This window comes from Sparus aurata, chromosome 7 (assembly GCF_900880675.1).
Source record: "Sparus aurata chromosome 7, fSpaAur1.1, whole genome shotgun sequence".
NCBI lineage: Eukaryota > Metazoa > Chordata > Actinopteri > Spariformes > Sparidae > Sparus > Sparus aurata.
In genome coordinates, this window is record NC_044193.1 from 29,696,101 (window position 1) to 29,719,853 (window position 23,753).

At 41.1% G+C, this 23,753-nt stretch overlaps 1 protein-coding gene across 2 annotated transcripts in view; it reads right to left on the reverse strand.

The window, feature by feature from the left end:
* Positions 1-1,244: 1,244 nt before the first annotated feature.
* The window catches only part of lamb2 (laminin, beta 2 (laminin S)), a 50,174-nt gene continuing 27,665 nt past the window's right edge, over positions 1,245-23,753 (reverse strand). Inside the window, exons 10-36 of one of the 2 annotated variants that reach the window (XM_030423545.1) lie at positions 23,441-23,629; positions 22,493-22,672; positions 21,791-21,903; positions 20,474-20,553; positions 19,496-19,631; positions 19,241-19,399; positions 18,555-18,682; positions 18,087-18,219; positions 17,786-17,978; positions 17,085-17,228; positions 16,379-16,610; positions 15,768-15,937; positions 14,379-14,414; positions 12,201-12,425; positions 11,880-12,097; positions 11,636-11,732; positions 8,443-8,624; positions 8,161-8,351; positions 7,758-7,942; positions 7,370-7,611; positions 6,469-6,672; positions 5,874-6,018; positions 5,489-5,696; positions 5,258-5,399; positions 4,795-4,971; positions 4,548-4,707; positions 1,245-3,248 (exon numbers count right to left, since the gene is read on the reverse strand). In XM_030423545.1, the coding sequence (XP_030279405.1) occupies positions 3,112-3,248; positions 4,548-4,707; positions 4,795-4,971; positions 5,258-5,399; positions 5,489-5,696; positions 5,874-6,018; positions 6,469-6,672; positions 7,370-7,611; positions 7,758-7,942; positions 8,161-8,351; positions 8,443-8,624; positions 11,636-11,732; positions 11,880-12,097; positions 12,201-12,425; positions 14,379-14,414; positions 15,768-15,937; positions 16,379-16,610; positions 17,085-17,228; positions 17,786-17,978; positions 18,087-18,219; positions 18,555-18,682; positions 19,241-19,399; positions 19,496-19,631; positions 20,474-20,553; positions 21,791-21,903; positions 22,493-22,672; positions 23,441-23,629 (4,406 nt within the window). In that variant the 3' untranslated portion in view covers positions 1,245-3,111. The remainder of the gene's footprint in view (positions 3,249-4,547; positions 4,708-4,794; positions 4,972-5,257; positions 5,400-5,488; positions 5,697-5,873; positions 6,019-6,468; positions 6,673-7,369; positions 7,612-7,757; positions 7,943-8,160; positions 8,352-8,442; positions 8,625-11,635; positions 11,733-11,879; positions 12,098-12,200; positions 12,426-14,378; positions 14,415-15,767; positions 15,938-16,378; positions 16,611-17,084; positions 17,229-17,785; positions 17,979-18,086; positions 18,220-18,554; positions 18,683-19,240; positions 19,400-19,495; positions 19,632-20,473; positions 20,554-21,790; positions 21,904-22,492; positions 22,673-23,440; positions 23,630-23,753) is intronic. The other variant, XM_030423546.1, reaches the window with a different exon arrangement.

Below are 23,753 nucleotides of genomic sequence, written 5' to 3' on the forward strand. Positions count from 1 at the left end.
TGGTTGGTTTCTGGTGCACTTGGCAGGGCCGGCTGGGGGAACTACTGCTTCAACTAAAGCTCACCCCAGATACACCACAGTCAAATTTAAATGGCTCTCACTTGTCAACTCTTTATATGGGCCCATATTACCATCTGAGGAGGGGCTGACAGGGCCATAATACATAGGCAGCCTACTATTTTTAGACAGGGGCCTTGTCCCGAATGGCACTCTGAGCCCTGTGTTGACAGCGATGATGCTGACCAGTCGTGGCATCATATTTCTTATAATTAAGGTGTAGAAAAGGTAACTTACACTAAGCACCATCAAAACGCTGATTAACTTAACAAAACAACAATATTGTATGGACAAAACAGCAAAAGCAAATATTACTCGCCTTTCTGATCTCCCTAAAACGCAATATGTCCTTTCTGCTGCTTTATGGGTTTTTCAGTAAAGCACAACTAAAGACTGTTGTGTTGGGAGGCTCAGGCAGAGCCGGGGACAGAGCTGCTGCTCAGTGAGAGTCAGGTGCCGAGCCAGACCATCTGGGGGAATAAACATCATTTGACATCAGATTCTGCTCTGACCCAGAGCTGAATACAGGCGGGAGAGGTCAGAGATGACTTTTTAGCTTCTGATGAAAATCCATCTGACATGACTCAGGCACAAATGTTCACAGATGAGGTAATGTTTTATTGTATTCACATTAAAGGTTTAGTCTGTTAGCTGTCCTCCCCTCCCAGAAGCAGCAACAGGCGACTGAGCGAAATGCTCTGTGGCCTCAAGTAATCTCTGTGTTTGAACATTGTAGGAAATATTTTGGATAATGTAATTATGCAACCAAACAAATGTGTTACACAGGTTTAGGCGTGTTTTTTTTTTTTTTTTTTTGACATTTTAATACAGAATTCTTACATTATTATTTAACTCTGATGTTCTTCCTTTTATTTTGCTTTCCCCTCTACCATCTGTGACTTGGGGCATGTGAAGGCCCTGCCTTGATATGATGCAAACTTTCTCAAAGAGCACATCATGGACTCATGGCAGCGCTCAACGCACCCCTGCAGAACACAAACAGTAGCAACAGTAACAGCAAATTGCAATAATCTTATGCCCTTGCAGACTGCAGTAGAACACAATGTAGCAAGGTTAGTAAATGGGACAGTATCAAGCACGGAGGATTTTCAAATGATGTGTACGAGTATTCTGACTTACAGCAGACTTGTGATATAGATTCTCATGGAAGCTTCTTCGACAGCAAAAAATGTTAAGTTATCCAACCTTTATTCACAAAACTGTACACAGAAAAACTTTACACATGCTCCTTTTGGTACGTCTGCTTTGGTAAGTTGTCGAAATCATTTGGCTGCCAGTTGATATGTGATCTGAGAGACGCATGTGTACACACTTATAGTTTTTTGCTTCCTCAAACACACATTGTCATGAAAGTAGCACGAGTCCAAGACACTGGCATATTATAAGGCACAATCAAACACTATGCATACTGTAGAATACTATATCAGTCCAGAGAGGGTTCAGTTACTGCAGACCTTATATTCTATCAACTTGATAAACAGACATTCACAATCTGTTCATCTCAGGGTTGGCATTCATAAAATTGAATCCCAGTGATGACTGAAACCAGAACAAACACAGCAAACAGCATCGCAAAACATTTCACTTATTCACTTTCCTGCTGAGCGTTAGATGAGAAGATCAATACACTCCAACATCCGTTCATTTGAGGAGACTGTAGTTTGGCTTAGTATAAATACTGGAAACGAGGGGAAACAGCAAGCCTGGCTCCGTCTACATCTTGAAAAGCCTGCCAACCAGCCCCTCTAAATCAACACAATACATCTTGTTTAATCCATCCAGAAACACAAAGTGTGGAAATGTGGTTTTACAGGAATATGTGCCAGACTATTTCTTAGGAGGAAGCATGGACGGGGAAACTTCGCTGTGACAACCAGGGAATCAGAGATAATCTGTGACCTTTGAAGGTGCTGGGAGGTGTATTTATTTATCTATTTATTTAGTTTTGGTCTTTGGCTACTTCAGGCAGAAGTGTTTTTGGCTGGTTCTTTCTATTTACTTGCAGTATCAAACAGTTCACCTATCTTCACATAAAAATGGTCACATAATTTGTTTTTGTCTTATATGTATAAAGGCAGACATTCAAAACTGTATTTCTCGCACCCACATTGGCACAACTGTACTGACTGTACCCTCATTCATCTCTGTATTTTGGCTTGTTTGAGAAATAAGAATCAAGCCTCATCTTTTTAACCATGAAACACATTTCAATTTGAACAGATGTTCATTTAAACTTTATGCATTCAGCAGTTGTGGTGTTTTATCCTGAGAGAAGACACTGTCCAGTACAGTTTGAATGAAGTCCTCTTGTGATGAGCACAGCTCAGACTATACCTCCAATAGTCACACAGACTTCATAGAAAAACAGGGAGAAAAGGATATTGACCTGTTGATTATGCAACAGTAAACAATGCAATTAATAAATGGTTAAACTACATATATTTGCAATGCATAATTATTTTTCAGCCACATCTGTGTATTAATGATTTCCTCAAACACAATTTTCATTTTTCATGTTCAAAACAAGAAGTCAAACACGGATTTCCAGATTGGTTTAGAAATTTAAAACAAAAATAATGTACATAAATTAAAATAACATAGGTGATATCAGACAACCTTTACTTGTTCAGTTGTGGGTAAATATTCCTTTGCACTGCACTAAGCCCAGAGCTAGAAGCAGTCGTAGAGCCTTTTTAGCCCCAGGCTCCAAGTGTCAACTCTTAGCCCAGGGCTAATGTTAACTGGATAACTTTCACACACATACATACATGTGCCAATGAAAGGTTAGCCTGGAGCTAAGTAGGTTCAAAGAATGCTTTTAGCCCTGGACAAAGCGCAATGTGTCGAGCCCTTATATATGATAGCAACCATTTTAAATACTTACATAAAAGGCAGTTTACCCACAAATTATGTAAATTCACTGGCAGAGTGATCAAAAAACCACCCAACCCTCTTTTTGTATTCATTTACCAGAAAGTACAGTTACTGTATCTGAAGGAAATGAACTGTTTTCTTGTGACAAAGACTGCTGAGTTACTGGCATGTGTTGTAGATCTGGATCTGTTTGTTGATGTCATTGAGGATGGCTTTCATCTGGTCCTCCAAGCCATCGAGCTGACGAGCTTTCCCCTCCAGCTTTCTCTGGTTCTCCTCATAGTTTTTCTCCAGCTCTGTGGGAAGAAGGGATTTGAGGAATGGTTACACAGCCAGGCATGAGCAGCATTTGGTGCCTCTCAGTGGTTATCTAATCATTCTACTTTATCTGGGTGCTGATTTTAATCACCAATTTCTTTTAAATAGACTGTTGAAATACACTGGCCTGTTTCAAACTGCTTTTAACTGGCTTCCTATCTACTTGGCACCACTGTCAGCTGCTTCAGGATATCTCTGTCATTGACTGTTGAGAATGTCCTGAAGTAATGACAATCATCATCTTCCAGATTCAAAATACAAGATATCAAACACATTGGATACTTATTGGGGTGGCCTTTATGGGCCTGTGAGCAGTTCAGGAAGATTAAGATTGGATCTGTAAACCCCTAAATTATCAAGGCCGAACACCTTTACAGACTGAGGTCCCAGACTAGATTTCTCCTCAGATTGTTGGGAGGAATCAGAATTAGATAACCTCCAAACCCCTGTAATGTGAGACTGGCCTTGGCGAAAAAGCAAGTGAGCTTATTTGAAAGTACATGGAATTTCCTTAAGGTGTATGTCACTAAATCTGGCCATATATTTAGCTAGGACAAGAAGGAGAGAACACATGCCACCTATTAAAAGTCTCTACATTGGTTGCTTGTTGCTTTCAATATTGATTATATTTATTGTTTTACTTGTATACAAAGCACAACATGGTCAACCTATTTGTCTGTCATGTTTGTAATGCATAGACCAGTAGGGTCAGGCAGGGAGGTTATTTTACTATATTCTTGGTTAATTGTCTTTTATCTATTGTGTTTTTTGTTTTTTTTTATCTATTAAATTGTATGTATTTTTAGTTTTTATCAGCTTGTCAGTCCCCTGTAAAGTGCTTTGAATTGCCAATGTAAACAGCAAAATATAATTAAGACTGCAACAGATTCTTAATACTCTACTCGTTGCAACAATCACATTGTAGCTGGGTGGAACCGACACAGGTGTGAGGTCTGGTTGGACCTGTGAATCAGTACGGATGGGTGATTACAAGATAAAGGGCACCTGTTGGAAAGCCGTGTTTTTGTTTGCTGTTTTGATTCAAGTATTATTCATTTGCCCTTGCTGAATGAAAGATTTACATTTGCAATCTTACACTGCTGTCTGTCTATATCTGCCATAAAGGACGTTGGAACCTGTGGTCTGTGGCATCGGGGTGCTACAGTGTGTTAAAATATAAACCCAGACTTTTCTTCCTCCAAACATACAAACACATAAACCCCGTCTACCTCTTCATAAACACACAGGCACACCTACGTAAACATTTTAATAAGCACCTGCTAGCCTCCGGAGCTTGTTCTGGGCATCTCTCAGTAGTTCTTTTGCTTCATCTCTGAGGCTCTCTGCTCTTTTCTTGGCATCCTTCACAGCTTTGGCCTTCGTGTCAACCCGCTGCTGCACTTCATGGTATTTATCTGTCAGCTGGCCATCTAGAATCTGACCATCAAGACAGGAGAGATGTTTTTCTGTGACAGTTTGTACGCTTTAAATGAGGTGAAGTGAGTTACACACACAGACACACACCTGCTTAGCTTCGTTTGCCTTGTCTCGTGCCATGGTCGCTGTCTCTTCAGCTCGGGCTGCTGCCATGCTGTTGTTGGCACGCTTGGTCTTCAGGGCATTGATCTCCCGTCCCAGTGTGCCCAGGCGATCCATGGCATCGTTCAGGTCCTTCTCACTGTTGGATGTCTCTGACTCAATCTGAGGAGAGCATGATGAAGCACAGTGTATTCTAATCCTTCGGAAATAACATAAGTGCAAGCTTTGCTTTTGTTGGATTATGTTTTCTCTAAGTGCCCTGGTGTGAAACAGCATTCTTCTGTGGCTGAAAACAATGCTGAAAAGAGCTTTGAGACTGAACCAAAACAAAAAGTTAAAACAAAAACAATGAACTGAAAGATGCCAAAATGTTCAGCAGTGCCTAGGGGAATCACAGGGTCAATTACTACAGCTTAATGTTTTTCTTTTCTTTTTTATGGCCTGTTACCTGTGCCAGTCGGGCCTCAGTGTCCCCAATGTCAGCTTTGGCTCTCGCTATGGCCTTCTCTGCTGACGTCTGGGCCGTCTTAGCATCCAGCAGAGCTTGTTTCACTGTCTCGGCTGTAGTCTTCACCCCCTCAGCACGATGCCTGAAAAACAATATATAATTTGACAGTTAATACTTTAAGGAAAGATGAATAGATATAGTAGTACAAATAATTCTCTCTGTCCTGACTACCTTGCCCTCTTGGCATCCAGCAGCAATTGCTCTGCCTTGCGGACATCATCCTGCGTCTGTTCCAGGATGGCATCCACATTTGAAAGGCTGCGAACCCGATCCTTGATTTCATCAGCGAGATGTCTGATCTGGAGGGGTGAGGCAGGGATGGAGAGCGCCAACACATGGTTCGCCACGGCCTCAATGCTGTCCGGGTCCGCACCCTCCTCTGGGAGGAAGACATGAGAAATGGGGGGGGTTGACATAGTAAAGTTAGTTAAGAGGCAACTATTCTACTAACTGTTACTGACTACTATGGCTGTTCTAAATGTTTTTGGTGAACTTGCATGCACATGTAGAATATACAGTATTATGATGTATAAACCAAACAGACTGCCAGACTCACGAGTGAGGAATTCTCTGATCTGTTTGATGAGGTCTCTCAGGTCATTGTTGGAGCGCTCCACCTTGTTCTTGGTGGCGGTGGCTTTGTCTAGAGCAGCCTGGGCTTTACCCTTGGCCTCCTCTGCCTTGTTCTTGGCCTCTGCCACCTGAGCGAAAAGCAGAGATGCTTATGATGGAGTCATGGTAACTGCTGTCTTCAACTGATGCTACTTAACAGTCTTTTGTTAGAATTTATTAAAGTCTTATTTATATTATATACAGTCTTAGGTAGGTACAGGTATTTCAATATGCCCCCTTAAAATCAAATCTGTTTAGTCTTGGAGCCCATATGTCCCACAGTGCAGCTGCACTGCTTACTTTAATCACATTGGCTGACTGTCATTTTAATTGGCAAAAAATGAAGCAACATTCCAGAAAGAACTTAAAAAAAAATATATATAGACAGACATTCTTAGCTACAATCCATTCTGGCTGAAAAACACAGAAACCAAAACATCACTTACTGGTCCATCTGACCAGATGTGATGCTATACATTTGAAACAGCTTAAGTACAAATGAAACGTACAATAGCTATAGTCCTCATATGTCTCTGTACCTTTGTAAAGAGCCCCTCCACCTCTCCCATAGCTTTGTTCAGCTCCTTCTCTGCGTGTTTGGCTCTCTCCAGGGCATTGTCAGCTAATGATACAGCACTGTTACAGTTCAGGCCTCCACAGTGACGGTTCCCCTCATCGTCACGACAACCTGCACCCCCACAAGGACTTTCCCCACAAGGAGCGTCACCTGGGGCGCCGCACACCTGTAGGGACAGACGGACATGTACTTGTATTTTGATGGAAATTGTCAGGTTGGTGTAGAAGGTCTTAACTCCTTGTCTGTCATACAAAACAAAAACACAATAACTACAAATGGTAGTTTTTCAGCATTGAGTTAAGACCAGACTGTGACTCTTGTCTGTAACGTGACTGGCTTGTTGAGTATCAGTAACTACTATCAACTTTTGAATGTGTGAAATTCCTGTTATTTGATGTGGTTAAAGGTGCAAAATGTTAGAACTGGCGAACTGTTGAATTCATACTCTAACCAAACAACCAGAGTGACCACTAACTGCTGCATATTGTAGCATTTGTTAGCTAGTTAGCTAAGTTAGCCATGCAGCTACCGTATCAGTCCAGACTGGGAGCTCGGGCACTGGGGGGGTGTTGGCGTTAGCATAGCTAGAACAGGAGTGGACAGGCCAGGGCTAGCTGGTTACCATGCTAACATCAGTAGATATTTCTACAATATAATACATAGATGTGACAACCTGAAAACTGTTATTTGTGGACACTCTGAAATTTTGAAAGTTTTAAACTACAATTCTTCAATCATCGTTATTGCTGTGAATTCTTCAGTTATCCCGTAGTTACTTCTCCCTGATTTTGCATGACTGTATACATGAATGCTATCAAAATCAGCACTAACAGCCCTTCCACAAAAAAAGTATGGGATCAGACCTTCTCATTGATCTTCTTCATATCCAGGCCCTGTGCTCTGGTGTTGAGTTCTCCAAGCGCACGCTTGTTAGCAGAGTTTTTACGGTTGAAGTCGTCCTTCTTGGCAGTGATAAGGCGCTCTGTACGGCGTCGAGTGTCTGCGGATTGGCTGACTGTGCTGGGCCTGGTGGTTGTTGATTCATTGGCACGCCGCTCTGCATCACGAGACTTGTTGTAGGAGGTACGGATGCTGTCGTATGCACCTAGAATAAGAGGAGTAAGAAAAGGGAGTTTTTACTTACTGATTCCATATGAATTAAACTGATGCTAAAGTAAATTTGAGACTTAATAAGAGAAAGAGAAGACGTGTGACTAGTTGAATACTCAGGATATATCCTCTTTTTCTCACCGAGGAAGTTGGAGTTTTTGAGGACATCCAGTTGGTGGTGCAGCTGCTCTGAAGTGAGGTTTAGCTCTTTAGCCTCTCTCTCCAGAGCGCTCAGCTCTTTGCTTGCCTCAGAGTTGCCGTCCTGGACGATGGTTAGGTCTCCTTCCAGGCGGTTCAGGGTGTCCGTTGTCTCACCAATTTGCGCTCTGCGGGGCAAGATAAGCAGAAACTGGGGTGTCAATTGTAATCCTGATAACATATCAAATGAACTTCCATAGGCAAACTGAATAAATCTGCTTAAACTCAATAGAAAAAAAGTCCTAAATCAAGAAGCATTATTTGGATACTAATCTCTAATGGTACTAAAAAAAATGACTTAAGATGGATATTTTCACATGGGAAAATCTTAATGTGACAGTCGTACCTAAGATCTTCAATAAGCTCCATCAGGGTAGCGACGGCTGCAGCCGTGGCGTTGCGTGCGTTGACAATACCCTGAGCTTGTGCCAGTTTCTCCTCCAGGTCTCTGAAGGCCTTCTCATAGGCCCCAGTGAGCCCAGTGGTCTGAATCTCATGGGCACGTTCTGCCAGTGTCTTGGTGCGCACTGCCAGGTCCTGGTGACAAAACAAAAGTTTGAAAGTGATTCAGCTTGACTCCTAATCTATAGATTAAAGATAAAACCCCCTATTTAGCATCAAACTGCACCTGCACAATGCGATCCCAGTCCCCGAAACACTGGTGACAGGGCTGACAGTTGGGGAACTGGCCAGAGAAGCCTCTGGCACACTGGTCACAACGGACACCGGACACCCCCTGCTGGCAGACACAGTGGCCCGTCACCCTGTTGCACTGAGAGGTCTCAATGCCTCGCCAGTCACAGTCACAAGCTGGAGGAGGAGACAAGGAGAGTGTGCAGTGAATGTGGAACAACTAGGAAACTGACTGTAAGTCCTTACACTGGTTAGTTGTGTAAGTGTTTTGAAATGAGCCACGTTCAGAATTCTCACTTAATCTAAATTCTATATATTTATGTAATCCATATGAAATGTTAGATGCAGTTATACTAATATCTATTTTCAAACAATCCTGGTTACCTTGAAAATGAATCTATAACTGATCCATTATTTGAAGTTAAGCAGAGACTTTGAGACACACATGAAGGACGAGCAGATATCTCCAACTCCCTCTATGTACAGTCACACATAAGGTTTACTGTGTAGTCCAAACTAAGGCTCTCATTACACTCTCGAAAATTGAGCAGGTCTAAACCATACTCCTTGATTGATAGCTTACTTTTTTCATAACTATTTAATCAGACTCTGAGCGTAATGTAAAATCATCCATATATTGTGTACTGCAGTACTGTAGCATCACTGTATAAACTCCTTTTACTGCAGCGAAAGCGTTTAAGCAATTATTTAATTGTTGCACACTGTATGTTCACTGATGTTTTGAAATGTTGTTTATTGTATGTTTTTCTTTCTTTGTATTTGGATGTTTGAATGTTGTTTTATTGAATGTTTTAAATTGATATTTTTTTTATCCATTGTTTTATTCTGATGTCCCTCTGTAAAGTGTCCTTGAGTGTCCTGAAAGGCGCTTCTTAAATAAAATGTATTATTATTATTATTATTATTAGTATTAGAAAAGCAAATGCTAACAAAGTTACCTTGCTAATGCTACCTACAGTGGGGCAAAAAAGTATTTAGTCAGCCACCAATTGTGCCGGTTCTCCCACTTAAAAAGATGAGAGAGGCCTGTAATTTTCATCATAGGTACACTTCAACTATGAGAGACAGAATGGGGGGATAAGAATCCAGGAAATCACATTGTAGGATTTTTAATGAATTCCTCTGTAAAATAAGTATTTGGTCACCTACAAACAAGCGAGATTTCTGGCTCTCACAGACCTGTAACTTCTTTAAGAGGCTCCTCTGTCCTCCACTTGTTACCTGTATTAATGGCACCTGTTTGAACTCGTTATCAGTATAAAAGACACCTGTCCACAACCTCAAACAGTCACACTCCAAACTCCACTATGGCCAAGACCAAAGAGCTGTCAAAGGACACCAGAAACAAAATTGTAGACCTGCACCAGGCTGGGAAGACTGAATCTGCAATAGGTAAGCAGCTTGGTGTGAAGAAATCAACTGTGGGAGCAATTATTAGAAAATGGAAGACATACAAGACCACTGATAATCTCCCTCGTTCTGGGGCTCCACACAAGATCTCACCCCGTGGGGTCAAAATGATCCCAAGAACGGTGAGCAAAAATCCCAGAACCACACAGGGGGACCTAGTGAATGACTTGCAGAGAGCTGGGACCAAAGTAACAAAGGCTACCATCAGTAACACACTACGCCGCCAGCACCTGCACCTGCAGTGCCAGACGTGTCCCCCTGCATAAGCCAGTACATGTCCAGGCCCGTCTGAAGTTTGCTAGAGAGCATTTGGGTGATCGAGAAGAGGATTGGGAGAATGTCATACGGTCAGATGAAACCAAAATAGAACTTTTTGGTAAAAACTCAACTTATCGTGTTTGGAGGAGAAAGAATGCTGAGTTGCATCCAAAGAAAACCATACCTACTGTGAAGCATTGGGGTGGAAACATCATGCTTTGGGGCTGTTTTTCTGCAAAGGGACCAGGACGACTGATCCGTGTAAAGGAAAGAATGAATGGGGCCATGTATCGTGAGATTTTGAGTGAAAACCTCCTTCCATCAGCAAGGGCATTGAAGATGAAACGTGGCTGGGTCTTTCAGCATGACAATGATCCCAAACACACCGTCCGGGCAACGAAGGAGTGGCTTCGTAAGAAGCATTTCAAGGTCCTGGAGTGGCCTAGCCAGTCTCCAGATCTCAACCCCATAGAAAATCTTTGGAGGGAGTTGAAAGTCCGTGTTGCCCAGCGACAGCCCCAAAATATCACTGCTCTAGAGGAGATCTGCATGGAGGAATGGGCCAAAATACCAGCAACAGTGTGTGAAAACCTTGTGAAGACTTACAGAAAACGTTTGACCTCTGTCATTGCCAACAAAGGGTATATAACAGAGTATTGAGATGAACTTTTGTTATTGACCAAATACTTATTTTCCACCATAATTTGCAAATAAATTCTTTAAAAATCCGACAATGTGATTTTCTGGAATTTCTTATTTTTTATTTATCTATTTTTTTTCTCATTTTGTCTCTCACAGTTGAGGTATACCTATGATGAAAATTACAGGCCTCTCTCATCTTTTTAAGTGGGAGAACTTGCACAATTGGTGGCTGACTAAATACTTTTTTGCCCCACTGTAGATGTTTTTAAATGAGTTTTACATTGTGAGAATAGAGACATGGCAGTAAACGTCATTATGTTGTGTGTTCATTTATTACTTGGTGACACTTTATAACAACCATCATTAATAAATGGTATATTTTAAGTCAATTAAACTTCAGTTAATATGTATTTCACTGTTCACAAACAATGGAATGCTTTATAAACCATTTATCAAGCTGTTTTTGATTGTAAAGTTGCAATTGATGTTTTTAATACTTTATAAATAGTAAATAAATACTATGTTGTTCATCTTACAGGTATTATTTGGATGCCCTGTATAAAGTTGTGACTATAGTATATTTATGAACCTTTAGAATTGATTAATAAATGGTTTAGAAAGCATTTAATCGTTGACAGTGCAATAACTAATAACTTAAGTTTAATTAACTAGAAATTAATTCAGTAATGATGGTAATTATAAAGTGTTTTTTTTTTTTTTTGTGCAATGCTTTAGCACCAGCTATGAAGCCCAAGATTGCTTCACTCTAGCAATGAATCTTTTGGTCTCTGCATCATTTTCATAACATAAACACTGTTTACAAAGAGCATACAGTACATTATGTCTTTGTGTCTAACCTCTGCACTGTGTCTGAGGGTCTCCCCAGTAATTCTCCTGACAGTCTGTGCAGGTCTTCCCCCCGAAGCCGTCGCGACACTGACACTGCCCAGTGAACTGCAGGATAGAGATCAGAGAAACACAGGCAAGACGCATCCATTCATTTTGTTCCTATCAATGTGAATGAAGGCAAACACACATGACACTTAAATTGCATCATGAGTTGTGCTTTTCTGAATGTGATCAGGTCTAAGCGTTTCCTACCTCATTACATGAGGAGGTGACTGAGTTGTTGGGATCACAGCCGCAGGATTCACAGCCCCTCCCACCGGCCAGGTTCCAGTGGTCGGGGGCGCAGTGGTCACATGTCAGGCCAATGACATTGGGTAGACACTGGCACTGCCCTGTGGTACGCTGGCACACACAGTCCTCACGCTCCATACACTGGCTGCGATCAGTACCAAGGAAGTTGCATGTGCACTCTTATAGACAAAAAGTAAAAAAAAAAAAAAAACGTAATTATAATTAAAATGAACATAATAAACATGTTTTTGTGAGCTTTTTTTTAGTGAACGTGCCACTCACTTCTGCAGTTGCGTCGGGAAGCATCTCCAAAATATCCACTCCTGCAGATGCCACAGTTGGGGCCCTCAGTGTTGTAAAGGCATTTCCTGCACTCTCCGGTTTGCCTGTCACAAGAGCCGATGTCTGACATGTCTATGTTGTTGTTGCACTGGCACGGCTGGCAGCGGCCCCCGGGCTGAGAGGGGTTGCCGTAATAACCCGGGGCACATTCCTCACATCGAGCACCTACGTGGAGAGAAAAAAACAAAATAAGAAAAGAGAACAAGAGTTAGAAAATGAGGATATACTATAATTGCATAATTGCTACATTTATTTTAGCTAAAATACATTTGCACTCTGAATGGGTGAAGTGTGCTACAATTCCAAGCTGTTTTTAGGGTGTATGGAACAGCAGGAAGCAGGAAACGTGAATTTAGAGCAGGTAATCAACAGGTTATTTGTTTAAGACACTAATGAAGACCTTCTCACATGACTGGATTGTGCCAAGTCCTAGACTGAGATTTTCAGGGGACACTTTCATTGAAAGAAACATGGTAGTCTAACACTTGGCTTAACCCATCTCTCTATTAATAGTTATGTTACTAGAATCAGTTATATTACGTATCGTCACTCACTGGGGTTGGGTTAACCAGCTCTCATTAGTTAACTGTCTTTGTCATAACAACCTTCCTCAGTATGCAACACATTATTATACTTGTTGATAACATAACAGACCGTTACATCAATCAGCAGTAATTTAATTCTGGGATTCTGGCCTGATGTCTCAGTCTGCCTCAACAATCTCCACAGAAACAGATGTAACCGCTTTGGACATATCCTAGTTTGCACACTGTGCGATACTGTGTGCACTTTGTTCGGCTGCATTTGAGCCATACCTGTCATGAACCACTACAATAACACTGATTCCATAAAGTAAAAAAACAAAAACAAAACCAATGCGCATGGTCTAGCCTGTAAACCCACTTCATATGGGGTGCACTGCACTTTTAGCTTAGCAGCTATATATATTTTCAGTTATTTATTTCATGTTTTAAAACATGTCCCTATCTACTTGAGTTGTTTGGGGGAAAGCTGTTTTGCTGTGAAGCTCGAGAAATATTTTGAGGACAAAGAAACATTCCTGACTTTCGGCATGAGCAGGTAACATCTAAATTCTCATTTCTGGGTGAACTGTCCCTTGAAATATATTGTCTTTGTTCTCATTTCAATTGATTATATGTCAAAAAGCAATGGAAAATGATCACATTCTGTTTTATTAATATACAGTGAGTGTAACAGCTTTTTTGAATAGGGTTTCATAAACTGTACCATACAGCTACAACAATAGTCAGTGAACCATTTTTCCAGTTTAGTTAGGCTGTTATCACTGTTATATTTCATTTGCTGTCCCTTAAGGTTGGACTCAAATGAAGAAATACTTGGCATATTTGAGTCTAGCAGGAAAAGGAAATTAGAGAAAGAAGGAATGAGAAAGTGGGGAGAGATAAAGAGTAGGGCTGTGCTGGCAGGGTGAAATCTGAAGTACAGAGAGGATTAGATGAGGGAAGAATAGAAAAAAGAGAATGTTGGATGAAAGTCAGGAATGAAGGAGAGAAGGGGCAAAGGGAGTTAAATGCAGTGACGAACAAAAGGAGGGAAAGTTGAGTAGAAAGCAAATGTAATAAGCTAGATTTCAGGTAAACAAACTCTCTCTTCCTGTTCTTTTAAAAGTCAGTACTCTCCATTGGGCTTTATCTGAAAAGCCAGGCTTGTAAAAAAAATATTGCTCAACCACCTAAATCATTCGCTAAAACATTTTCGTAATGTCGTTTTTCACAATGAAGCGTACATTTGTTGAATGGCAAACTTTTGAAACAATCACTCAAAAGTAATGATTCTGCATCAAGTAGCTGTATTGGCAACTTTTTTTTTACAGACCTGGTTCAAATCTCGCATTTAAATAAGTCAATCACTTAAAACAGAATTTAATGCCAAATGAAACATATTCTAAGAAGTATTAAAAAGAGTTATTCTTTGAACCAGGTCTCACACATGGGCAGGAGTGCACTGTGGCACAGCACCACTGATGAGAAGGGTGCTGAAGCCATGCATGGGTAGGACTGGTAAAGTGGAGGGTCGGTGGGAATAGAGGATAGGGAGGAGGAGGGGGAGGCACAGGGGTCAACTGTCACTACTCACGCTTAAAAATGGTCACCCCGGAGCGTTTAACAATCCCTGTTCCAGTAATACAGGGGAGGAAGGAAATGACACAGGTTACCATTCAACATCCTCCTTACCTCAGTTATATCCTTAGTGTTGTCACATAAAATAGGAGAGTTGAATGTTAGTACTGATATTTTTCAGAATTGTTCTGGAGGAGGTTATAACCTCAGTGTCATCTTGATGAGCCTAATATTTTCAGAGCACAACATGACTGGACTGACCAAAAGTTCTCATGGCCATATTCATGGTCACCAGAGTATGATTAATTGTGATTTAGATGAACTTTCTTCAAATGCCACTATCAGGTTAAACCCTTTGACAAACATGTTGTTCTAATAAAAAGTTTCAAAATAAGAGTCTAAAGCCTTGCTGGCTGTATTTAGAAACAACAGCAGTGCGTTGAGCTAAACGCTAATGTCAACATTCTAACATGTTCACAATGACAACTTCAGCATGCTGATGTTAAGCAGGTATGCTTATCACATTCACCAATGTTGAATCGCTATTTAGGTATATTAGAATGATAGCATGCTAACATTGGCTAATTAGCACCACACACAATGCCCAGAGGCTGATGGGATTGTCATCAGTCTGACTGTATAAACAATCATGATCCCCAGAGGATGAAGCCTACTGACTCTGACTTATCCTCTAGCCCCCCCATGAAGTTGACTTTTTGTTTCAGATATTCAAGCCCCACTCAGAAAGTGGTGTTGGTGTGCCGCTATCATCAGATGAAAATCTGACATTGCCCTTCCAAGCTTTATTTTGTGTTGTGCTTATAAGCTTAGTAGTGGCATGCTAACATCACAAACTGAGATGGTTAACATGCTAAAGATTATACCAACTTCAGTGTATCCTCACGGAGCTGCTAGTGTGCTGCTAGTTTTGTTTTCAGGTTAATTTCAATCACTGAAGTTATTTATACTGTAAAATTGTCTCTTCCTTAAGCAAAACTCCACTACAAACCAGACTACTGATGCACTGTAACTACATGAGATGAAATGTCATCAACTAGTTTATCATTTTATACATTTGACTCAAAAAAGGTTTTTGTACTAACATTTTCAAACTGACACAAAGTGGATCATGATGAGCAGTATGAAGATGTGTTATAATAATGTTCAGACGTGCAACATGTTCAACAGGTATTCACCCAGGAATCACCCTCTTTAGTTACAATGAATTTCCATGTGAAATGTGTTGTAACTATAGACACACACACACACACACACATCTGGACACAATTTTGTTACCACTAGCTTCACTTTCTGACGATAAAGAGGAGGGACAGAAGAGAAAGGAAGGGCTGATGAATGAGGAAGGATAAAAAGAGAAAGAGAACCAGCATGGTATTTTGTTTACCTGTGTAACCCTGGTTACAGTTGCAGATAATCTGTCTGCTACGGTTGTCCTGGTAACAGGAAGCAGCAAAGTGACGTCCACTGTTGGGCCCATCTGGACAGGGGCACGGACGACACTGACCACCGGATACTATGCCTAACACTGGGTTACCATAGTAACCATTGGCACACCTAGAGAAATAACAAAAGGTCTCAAAGGTAGCACAGGGTTTTATCACGTTAAGTCAAAAATTCTAAGTTGCAATTAATATAAAGCTGTTCGATAACTGCAGAAACATTTTGATTTAATGTGCTTAAGTGATGTTTTACATACACAAAAACATAATACACCATTGTGCCTACTGATCTTTCAATAACATTATGGAAGAATGCATATTGCAATTTTTAGTTATTGTATCAACACCTGCTGGCTGTTTTATGATCACAGGAGTTTAACCAAGCAAATAAGAATTGAACAGTACGTTTTCTGATTAACACAAATACAAAAACATCTTCTTCTCCAAAGCCTTTAAATCCCTTTCTTTACCCCCACAACCCCATACATTATATGTGTAAACCAAAACTGATCTCATACAGTTTAGCAGGTGTGTCACCTTCACACTGAAACATCACCTGTCACACTTGTCTCCTCCGGTGTTGTCCCTGCAGCGGATGCAGGCTCCGGTCCTCTGGTCACACTCGTCGGCGTGCCCGTTACACTGACAGGGTCGGCAGCTGGGAAAGCCCCAGTGACCCGCCTGGCATCCGTCGCATCGCTGACCAAACGCTCCTGGACGGCACTGGCACTGACCGGTGAACTTGTCACAAAGTCGAGTCACGGAGCCTTCCAAGCTGCAACCGCAGGCTGGACAGAGGGAGGACAGGTGTGATTGGTGTACAGGAAGGAGGAGAGCATGAAAGGAGGACATGAAGTGGAAAGGAGAAGAAATTAAAGATGGAATCAGAAAAGCGCGATCAGGAATATATTTAAGTAAAGAAGCCTAGGAGTTTTGTGTAGTGAGAGACAGTAGAGGGCGCCAGCATCATAGTGTGTACCTTATCAAAGCTACTATACATCATCATCCTGTCATTTTAATTCCTAAATGGAATAAAAGAACAAAATGCAGCAAATGTAATGGTGTGTGAACCCCAAGAGATTTGATTCGAGTATTCTTATTTCATTTTTTATTTTCTTTATTAGATGTTGTGCTGTCTGTGGTAACCTAGCCAAATTAGTAAAAAATACAGAAAATGTTACGTTACATCATATCCTAAATAAACACCTCTCTGGATTTCAAGTATTTTGGATTAAAATTTAGAAAGGGCTAAAATCTCTCACCTGCACAGCCTGAGGTTCCAAAGCCGTAAGTTCCAGGAGCACACTGGTCACAGCGTCGACCAATCACATTGGGCCTGCAGCGGCATTGGCCCCCACGGACATCACACAGGGAGCTGATGGACCCCTGAGGATCGCAGTTACAAGCTGGAGGAGGAGGGGGAGCACAGGCATGAAATCACGTATATCATAGTAGGCTAGGAGTTAAAATAAAAGATAAATTAAACACCAAATTTATCAAAATAATACACAACCATAAATTAATATAATGTTTCTGCTACTTAATACTTCATTTACCTCCACTGCATTTTGGAGGCATATACTTGTATGTATATACTTACATACTACTACATTTGTTTGTTGACTTAAAAATTTATTAATTTTATCTGCAATCGGAGTATTGATTCATTTCAGAAAAATCATGAATATTGTATCCAACATGTACATACATGTGAATATAAGTATGGTTTACTTTAATAGAAAAACTTTTTTTTTTCAATTGCCTACCAATGAATTCATTTCACATCTCAACAATATAATTAAGCACGTTAAAATCACTGATCCAAATATCTAGACTATGTTTTCTTTTCCCCAGGTAAGAGGTCATGGTAAAGGTCACATAACCCTTCAGCCTGCTGCATGGCAAATACCATACATGTCATTCAAACAAGGCAAAAACACTTAATAAGACTTCTTTCACTCACGCAGAGCCCCGTCATTTATAATGGCCGACATGCTGGTGATTAGCTTAGCACAGGTGTCACTCATCAACGGGCGGGTCACACTCTTTGCCCCTTCGTGGCAGCGATATCGCTCATAGGTCTGCTTCCTGTTGTTAGAGGCCGGATCCCCTGCGTTGAACATGTCCATGGAGGAGTGGCGGGGCATCAACACAATCTGGAAATGTATGAATTTTCAAAAGGAGAGAGAGGGAAATGTTTGTGTGCGGACACTTCATAGGTCAGATGTCTATTTGAGAGGGCTAGAAAAAGATATTAATCTCACAGAGTCCACAAGGAGGACAGCGTTGGCCGCGCCATTGAGGATACTGTTGGCGTCCTGATAGCGTCTGAACTCAAAGCGGAGGGTGTAGGCCACATCTCTCTCCAGACACACAGGATGAGGAGGGACAACAAACCTGGAGCAAACACCGGCAGCATACAGCTGGCATTTAGTTATTGTGGATCTGTGAGTTTGAGGTTGTGTGTATGTGTCAGTGATCATGATTTACTGTAGATATGGGGACATACTTTTTCACATTGACCTTTTCTTTTCGGAACAAAATGCAAGTCCCCATAATGTACTGTAAATCATTTTAGGGTGAAGACATAGGTTAAGGATAAGGGTACGGGTTAGGGTTAGGCGAGTTGTAATTATTGTTTTGGCTAGGCTAAGTGTCCAGTAAATGAATGTTAGCCTTTGTAATTTCATGTCTATGTGTGTGTGTGTGTGTGTGTGTGTTGGTCCACAGACCTGGCTCCAGCAGGCAGGGAAACAGTGAGTCTGTCATCATCTGGGATGGTGTTTCCACAGGGGCTACTGGTAGGAATCGGCCCCGGACGGATCACTGTTATACGCACTTCTTCCCAGTCTCGAGGCATCTAGGCAGAATCAGTGATATATGGTTCATATTCAGTCGAACAAAGACTGATCAGTAAGTATGAGAGCAGGAAAATTTTAATACAGTTACAAAGTAATGCCTAAAGCTTAACTTGTATATAGTATACAGGATTTCTAGGCAAAGGGCTGAAGAGCAAAGGCAAACCACTAGCCCGCTCTTTTGTTAAGAGTTGTGTGACTTTTATTAGTCAGTTTAGAATTATGTTTAGAAACAGGGAGAAACAGCTAGTCTGACTCCCTCTAAAGATATGAGATTCTGCCTACCAGCACTTCTAAATCACTGATTAAGACGTTATATTTTGTCAGATTATTTAAACAAAGCCAAAGTGTGAAAACGTGTGGTTTTACTAGTGTGGGGTCACTTCACTATCTTTTCAAATAAAAATTAAAGAGGCTGGTGTCCATCTTATCATTTAACTCTTAGCAAGGGAGAGGATAAGCATATCTAAATATGGATTACTATTCCTTTAAATGCTTCAATTTAATCTCATGAATCAGTGATGATAAAGGCACATGAACACACACACACACACACAGACCTGTGTCTCATAACGGATAAGCAGGTCATATTCCATAGAATAGGGGATGTTAGTGATGCGAAACTCTAGGGTGCCACCCTCAGGTACTCGAGCAAACCCAATGCCCGTCCATGTGGCGGGGCGTCCTGGCTGGTGCTCCCTCGTCTCCAACATAGAGCCCTAAGAACATAGATGTTATCAGATATCATTTGAAATATGTTTACATACAGAATCACTCCACTACAAGTGCTTCCAGATGAAGAATAGTGTGCTTACCTGCCCCATTTTGGCCAACTCAGCTTCATAAAGGAAATGATCAAGTGCAATGAAGAAATATCCAGACTCCACCTGTGTACACTGGCGTCCTGTCATATGACTGCGGCAGCGACACTGACCACTCTCCATGGAGCAGCTACAAAGATGACATAAACAGCTGTATTATTTTGCTGTCATTGTTGCCTGCTTAGCCTTTTTCAATCTATTTTTACAGTTTATCCTGACAAATCGAAAAAATCCTCTCTAAAATCATGAGTACTGTATAACAAGACAAGCTAACAACAAGAGTCTGCTGCCATACCAGCTGCTCTGTAAGCTGTACATGCTAACATCAGCATGCTAACATGCTAAGAATGACTATGCTAACATGCTGAAGTTTAGCAGGTGTGTTTACCATATTCATCATCTCAGTTCAGCAGGTTAGCATAACTTAAATTAGATACTTAGCACTAAACTCATAAACCAAAGCAGAATTTGAGCTTGTGATAAGATCACCAGCATGAATAGAATTCTTCTTGAGGGGAACATGCACCAAATTTCATTGCAATGTGTCTAACAGTTGAGAAATTTCAATCACAACAACAAAAGTCAACCACATTGTCACAGCCACTTAGCTAGCATGGCTAATAATAGCAAAAAACAAGTGCAGTCTATCTTGAGGAGGACTGACGTTAAATTAACGTTTCATGTTTGAATAGAGGATGTCACCTCTCACGGCACAGAAATTACTCCATTCAATAATTACAATGATGAGATGTAACAAATTACCGCTCCCAGGGTAAAGGTGGATGCCAAAAAATCCATAACAGCATGCAAAGCTGCATTTGCTATTTTAGGGATCGTACTTAATTTGTGAATGTCAATACTCAAGACAATAACATCTGAAAGGGGCCTCCATGCAAGTTTTATTCAATTTGTAACAGCCTTGTACATGATTTGTGACCTGTGACTCGGGATTAAAGCTACAGCATCACTCACTGGTTGTCTAGGGCTCCTCCGATATCACACTCACAGCCCCGGCAGCCGTTCAGGTCGTGGCTCAGAGCCCAGTGTTCTGGCTAGAAACACAGAAGGACATAGGGTAGTGTGAGTGACAGGCAGAAACACAAAAGTGCAGAGCAACCACTTAGCAGCTGTCTGTCTGGAACAATTAGCTCCAGACAGACATGATGCATCACTCTCCATGCTATAATAGAGTGAGAGGGGAACTTCCACTGTTATACATGACTGTGAGTCATACCCTCACTATCTATCTAACTCTCTAATCCAATAAAACAACATTCATAGCTTTGGGGCACATCATTACTGCCAGTTTTCCCTCAGCTGACAGTTTGAGTTGTTCTTCTCTTTAAAAAGAGCTGACTTGACAGTGAGAATAATGGATTTTTTAGCAGTCAGCAATTTTAATATTTTTTTCTTGAGTTTATTTTTGCTGATGTTTTTTGTACTTTGCAAAAACATTTGTGGCTTTTCTCTTAGTATTACATAAGAATATGGTCACTTTATACTCAGACAGTGGTCTGTTCCAGGATGTGAACAAGAGAAAGTGTAAGGCAGCAATGACAATACCTTAACACTTAACTGGTATCTCTTCTTTTATCTAATTTGTTTCATTGTTAAATACACTTTTACCACAGTGAGGTACTGTTTCTGTCGACGGTTGACATCACACTATTGCTACTAAAATGAGGTTCATCAGAAGACAGGATCCACTTTATGACCAGGTCCAGATCCTGACCATTTTAGGCCCGCTGTAAACCACACCAACCGGACAAGCCTCAAATCCCCCAGTTAAATTTAGACACAGGGCCCAGGCAGGAGCTCACATTCCTGCATACACTATTCCTGGCTGAGTAGGTTTGGGACAAGAGGTTGAATTATAACAGGAAGCTGATCATCAGCTAGCATCCTGGGCTGCTGAGCAGAAAGGGTGGGAGGAAAATATGAGAAACAGGGTGAAGAATAGGAGCAGTAACATGGAAGCAAAGAGAAAATGTGGAAAAGGGAAATAATTGATGTGGACCATTAAGTGATATGTAAGGCAATGCAATATAATTCTTACATTGAAATTTAATTGAATTGTGTTTAGTTTCAAACATCAGACAATAAAGTATCAGAAAAATGAGCAGACAAAGTCTTGAAAGCACTATCTATGGGTCATCAGGAACAGGTTTTTTGTTCACTGTCATATTACCACCAATAGGGCTCGTTGACTGTTGTTGTTTGTTGAGAGTCAGTGGTGAGGAGAGAGAGATAGAGAAAGAAAGTCGACAAGTTTTTTCTGCACTGTCTTACCAAACACTGGTCACAGCTGCGTCCAGTGACAAGACGCTTGCAGAAGCAATCTCCACTGACTGGGTCGCACTGAGAGCTTCCTGACACTGTTCCTCTATGGTCACAACGGCAAGCTGGTGGAACAGGGCGAGGGCGAAATTGGTCAGGTTTCCAACAGACAGTTTGAATAGTTAATGCAGCGCAGGGAAAAGCAGGGTTTTAAAGTGGTGAATAAATAAATGTTTTTTAAGCAATTTCTAAAATCAATCTTCATGTGACCCTGACTAAAAGAGCAATCACTACAAAGCCTAGTAGGCAAGGGCAAAACTTCCACTGAGACACATGATCACTTTCCACCTCACAACACTTTAACAAACATTGTTCGATTCATTCATGAAAGTTTTAAACTTAATGAAACTTTGCTCTGTGTTTAGAAAATATTGATCTACCCTCTCCTCTCGGCGGAGGTTGTTGGAGAGGAATACCTGCAGGCACTACTCAGTGCTAAGTCCCCCACCTCTTTTGCATCTTGAGGATGGGGAAGGTTTCAAGAAATTGATATTAATCAAAGATTATCAGTGCCCTTTGTATTGCAGTAAGGACTGAAATATGACACTATTCATTGCATTAACAGGTTCATTATTTATGTTGGAAATAGCAGGCTTTCAAATCTGTTTGGGTCATCAAAACATATCTGTTTGTTTGAGTGATAGCTGAACTCACGTTGGCAGCCCTGGGGGTTGTCAGCACTCAGGCCGAAGAAGCCGCTCCGACACTTGTCGCAGCGCGGACCCTCCACATTGGCCTTGCAACGGCACTGACCTCCTACCATGCCGAGAGAAGGGTCTGTGTGGCTGTCGCACATCCCTCCATTCTGGGAACCATCTGGGTCACAGTCACAAGCTACAGTGCAGACAGGTGTAGTTAGAATTTTAATGCATGGAAGGTAAACTTGATGCATATCTTTGCATGTTACGGGTTTCACGCACATTTACCCAAACAATCCAACTTTTGCTTTAAATGACGACGATGCTGTGGTCATTGTACTTATTTTCTTCATCTATCCTTGCATAGTGTTTCAAATTCATTTTATAATCACATGATTTGCATATTCAGCTTTCAGCATTAAATATGAGTATGTGCAACTGTGAATCGTCACACATACAAGTGGGCACGATTTAAAGGTGACAATGAGATATTTTGGGGGGTACTGTCAGCAATGCAGCCATGCATGTACAGACAACTTTCATCCAGCAATAGATTGGTACTGAATCAAACTTCAAAATTTCATGATTCTCAAACAGGTTCTGGAGCTATAAGGAGCTTCTTGTTTATTATTCATAAACCAATTTTTGAAAATGTTTTCAAAATGGACATCAGGGGGAGTTGTGTTGTACTGTGTTATGGCACTTTATTTGTTAAAAAGACAATACATATAAACATATATATATTTTTAAAGAAAGTGTAAGGCACACTGAAAAATTTGTGTACTATCATGTCTTGGTGCTCAGATTTGATGGAGTAATGAGTCAGAGAAGGCGGGTGCATGTAGCTGCTGTATTGACAAGCAGAACTAATCAGCAGGCCAAAGTGCAAAATCTTCCTGTTGTGGTCCGTATAACCTCAAAGAGTACTTTTATTCTCTGATAGGGAAAACAAAGACACACTAACCTATGCAGACTCGTGGGTCCCTGATATCCTTAAAAGGGTCTTTATAATAGAAAGGTTTGCACATTTCACAGTTGCGTCCCATGGTGTTGTGCTGACAGTCGTCACACACTCCTCCGCTGCTGTTTCCAGTGGCCAGATACACCGCCATGTCGAAGTGACACACACTGGAGTGGCTATTGCAGTTACACTCTAGAAAAAAGACATTAATTTCAAACTCACATGTTCATGTTTCCATTGTCATTGTGATATTTCACTTCCACTGAATGTTTACGATCCACACCCAGATGCAGCCCAGGTTGTCTTTCTAGAGCTG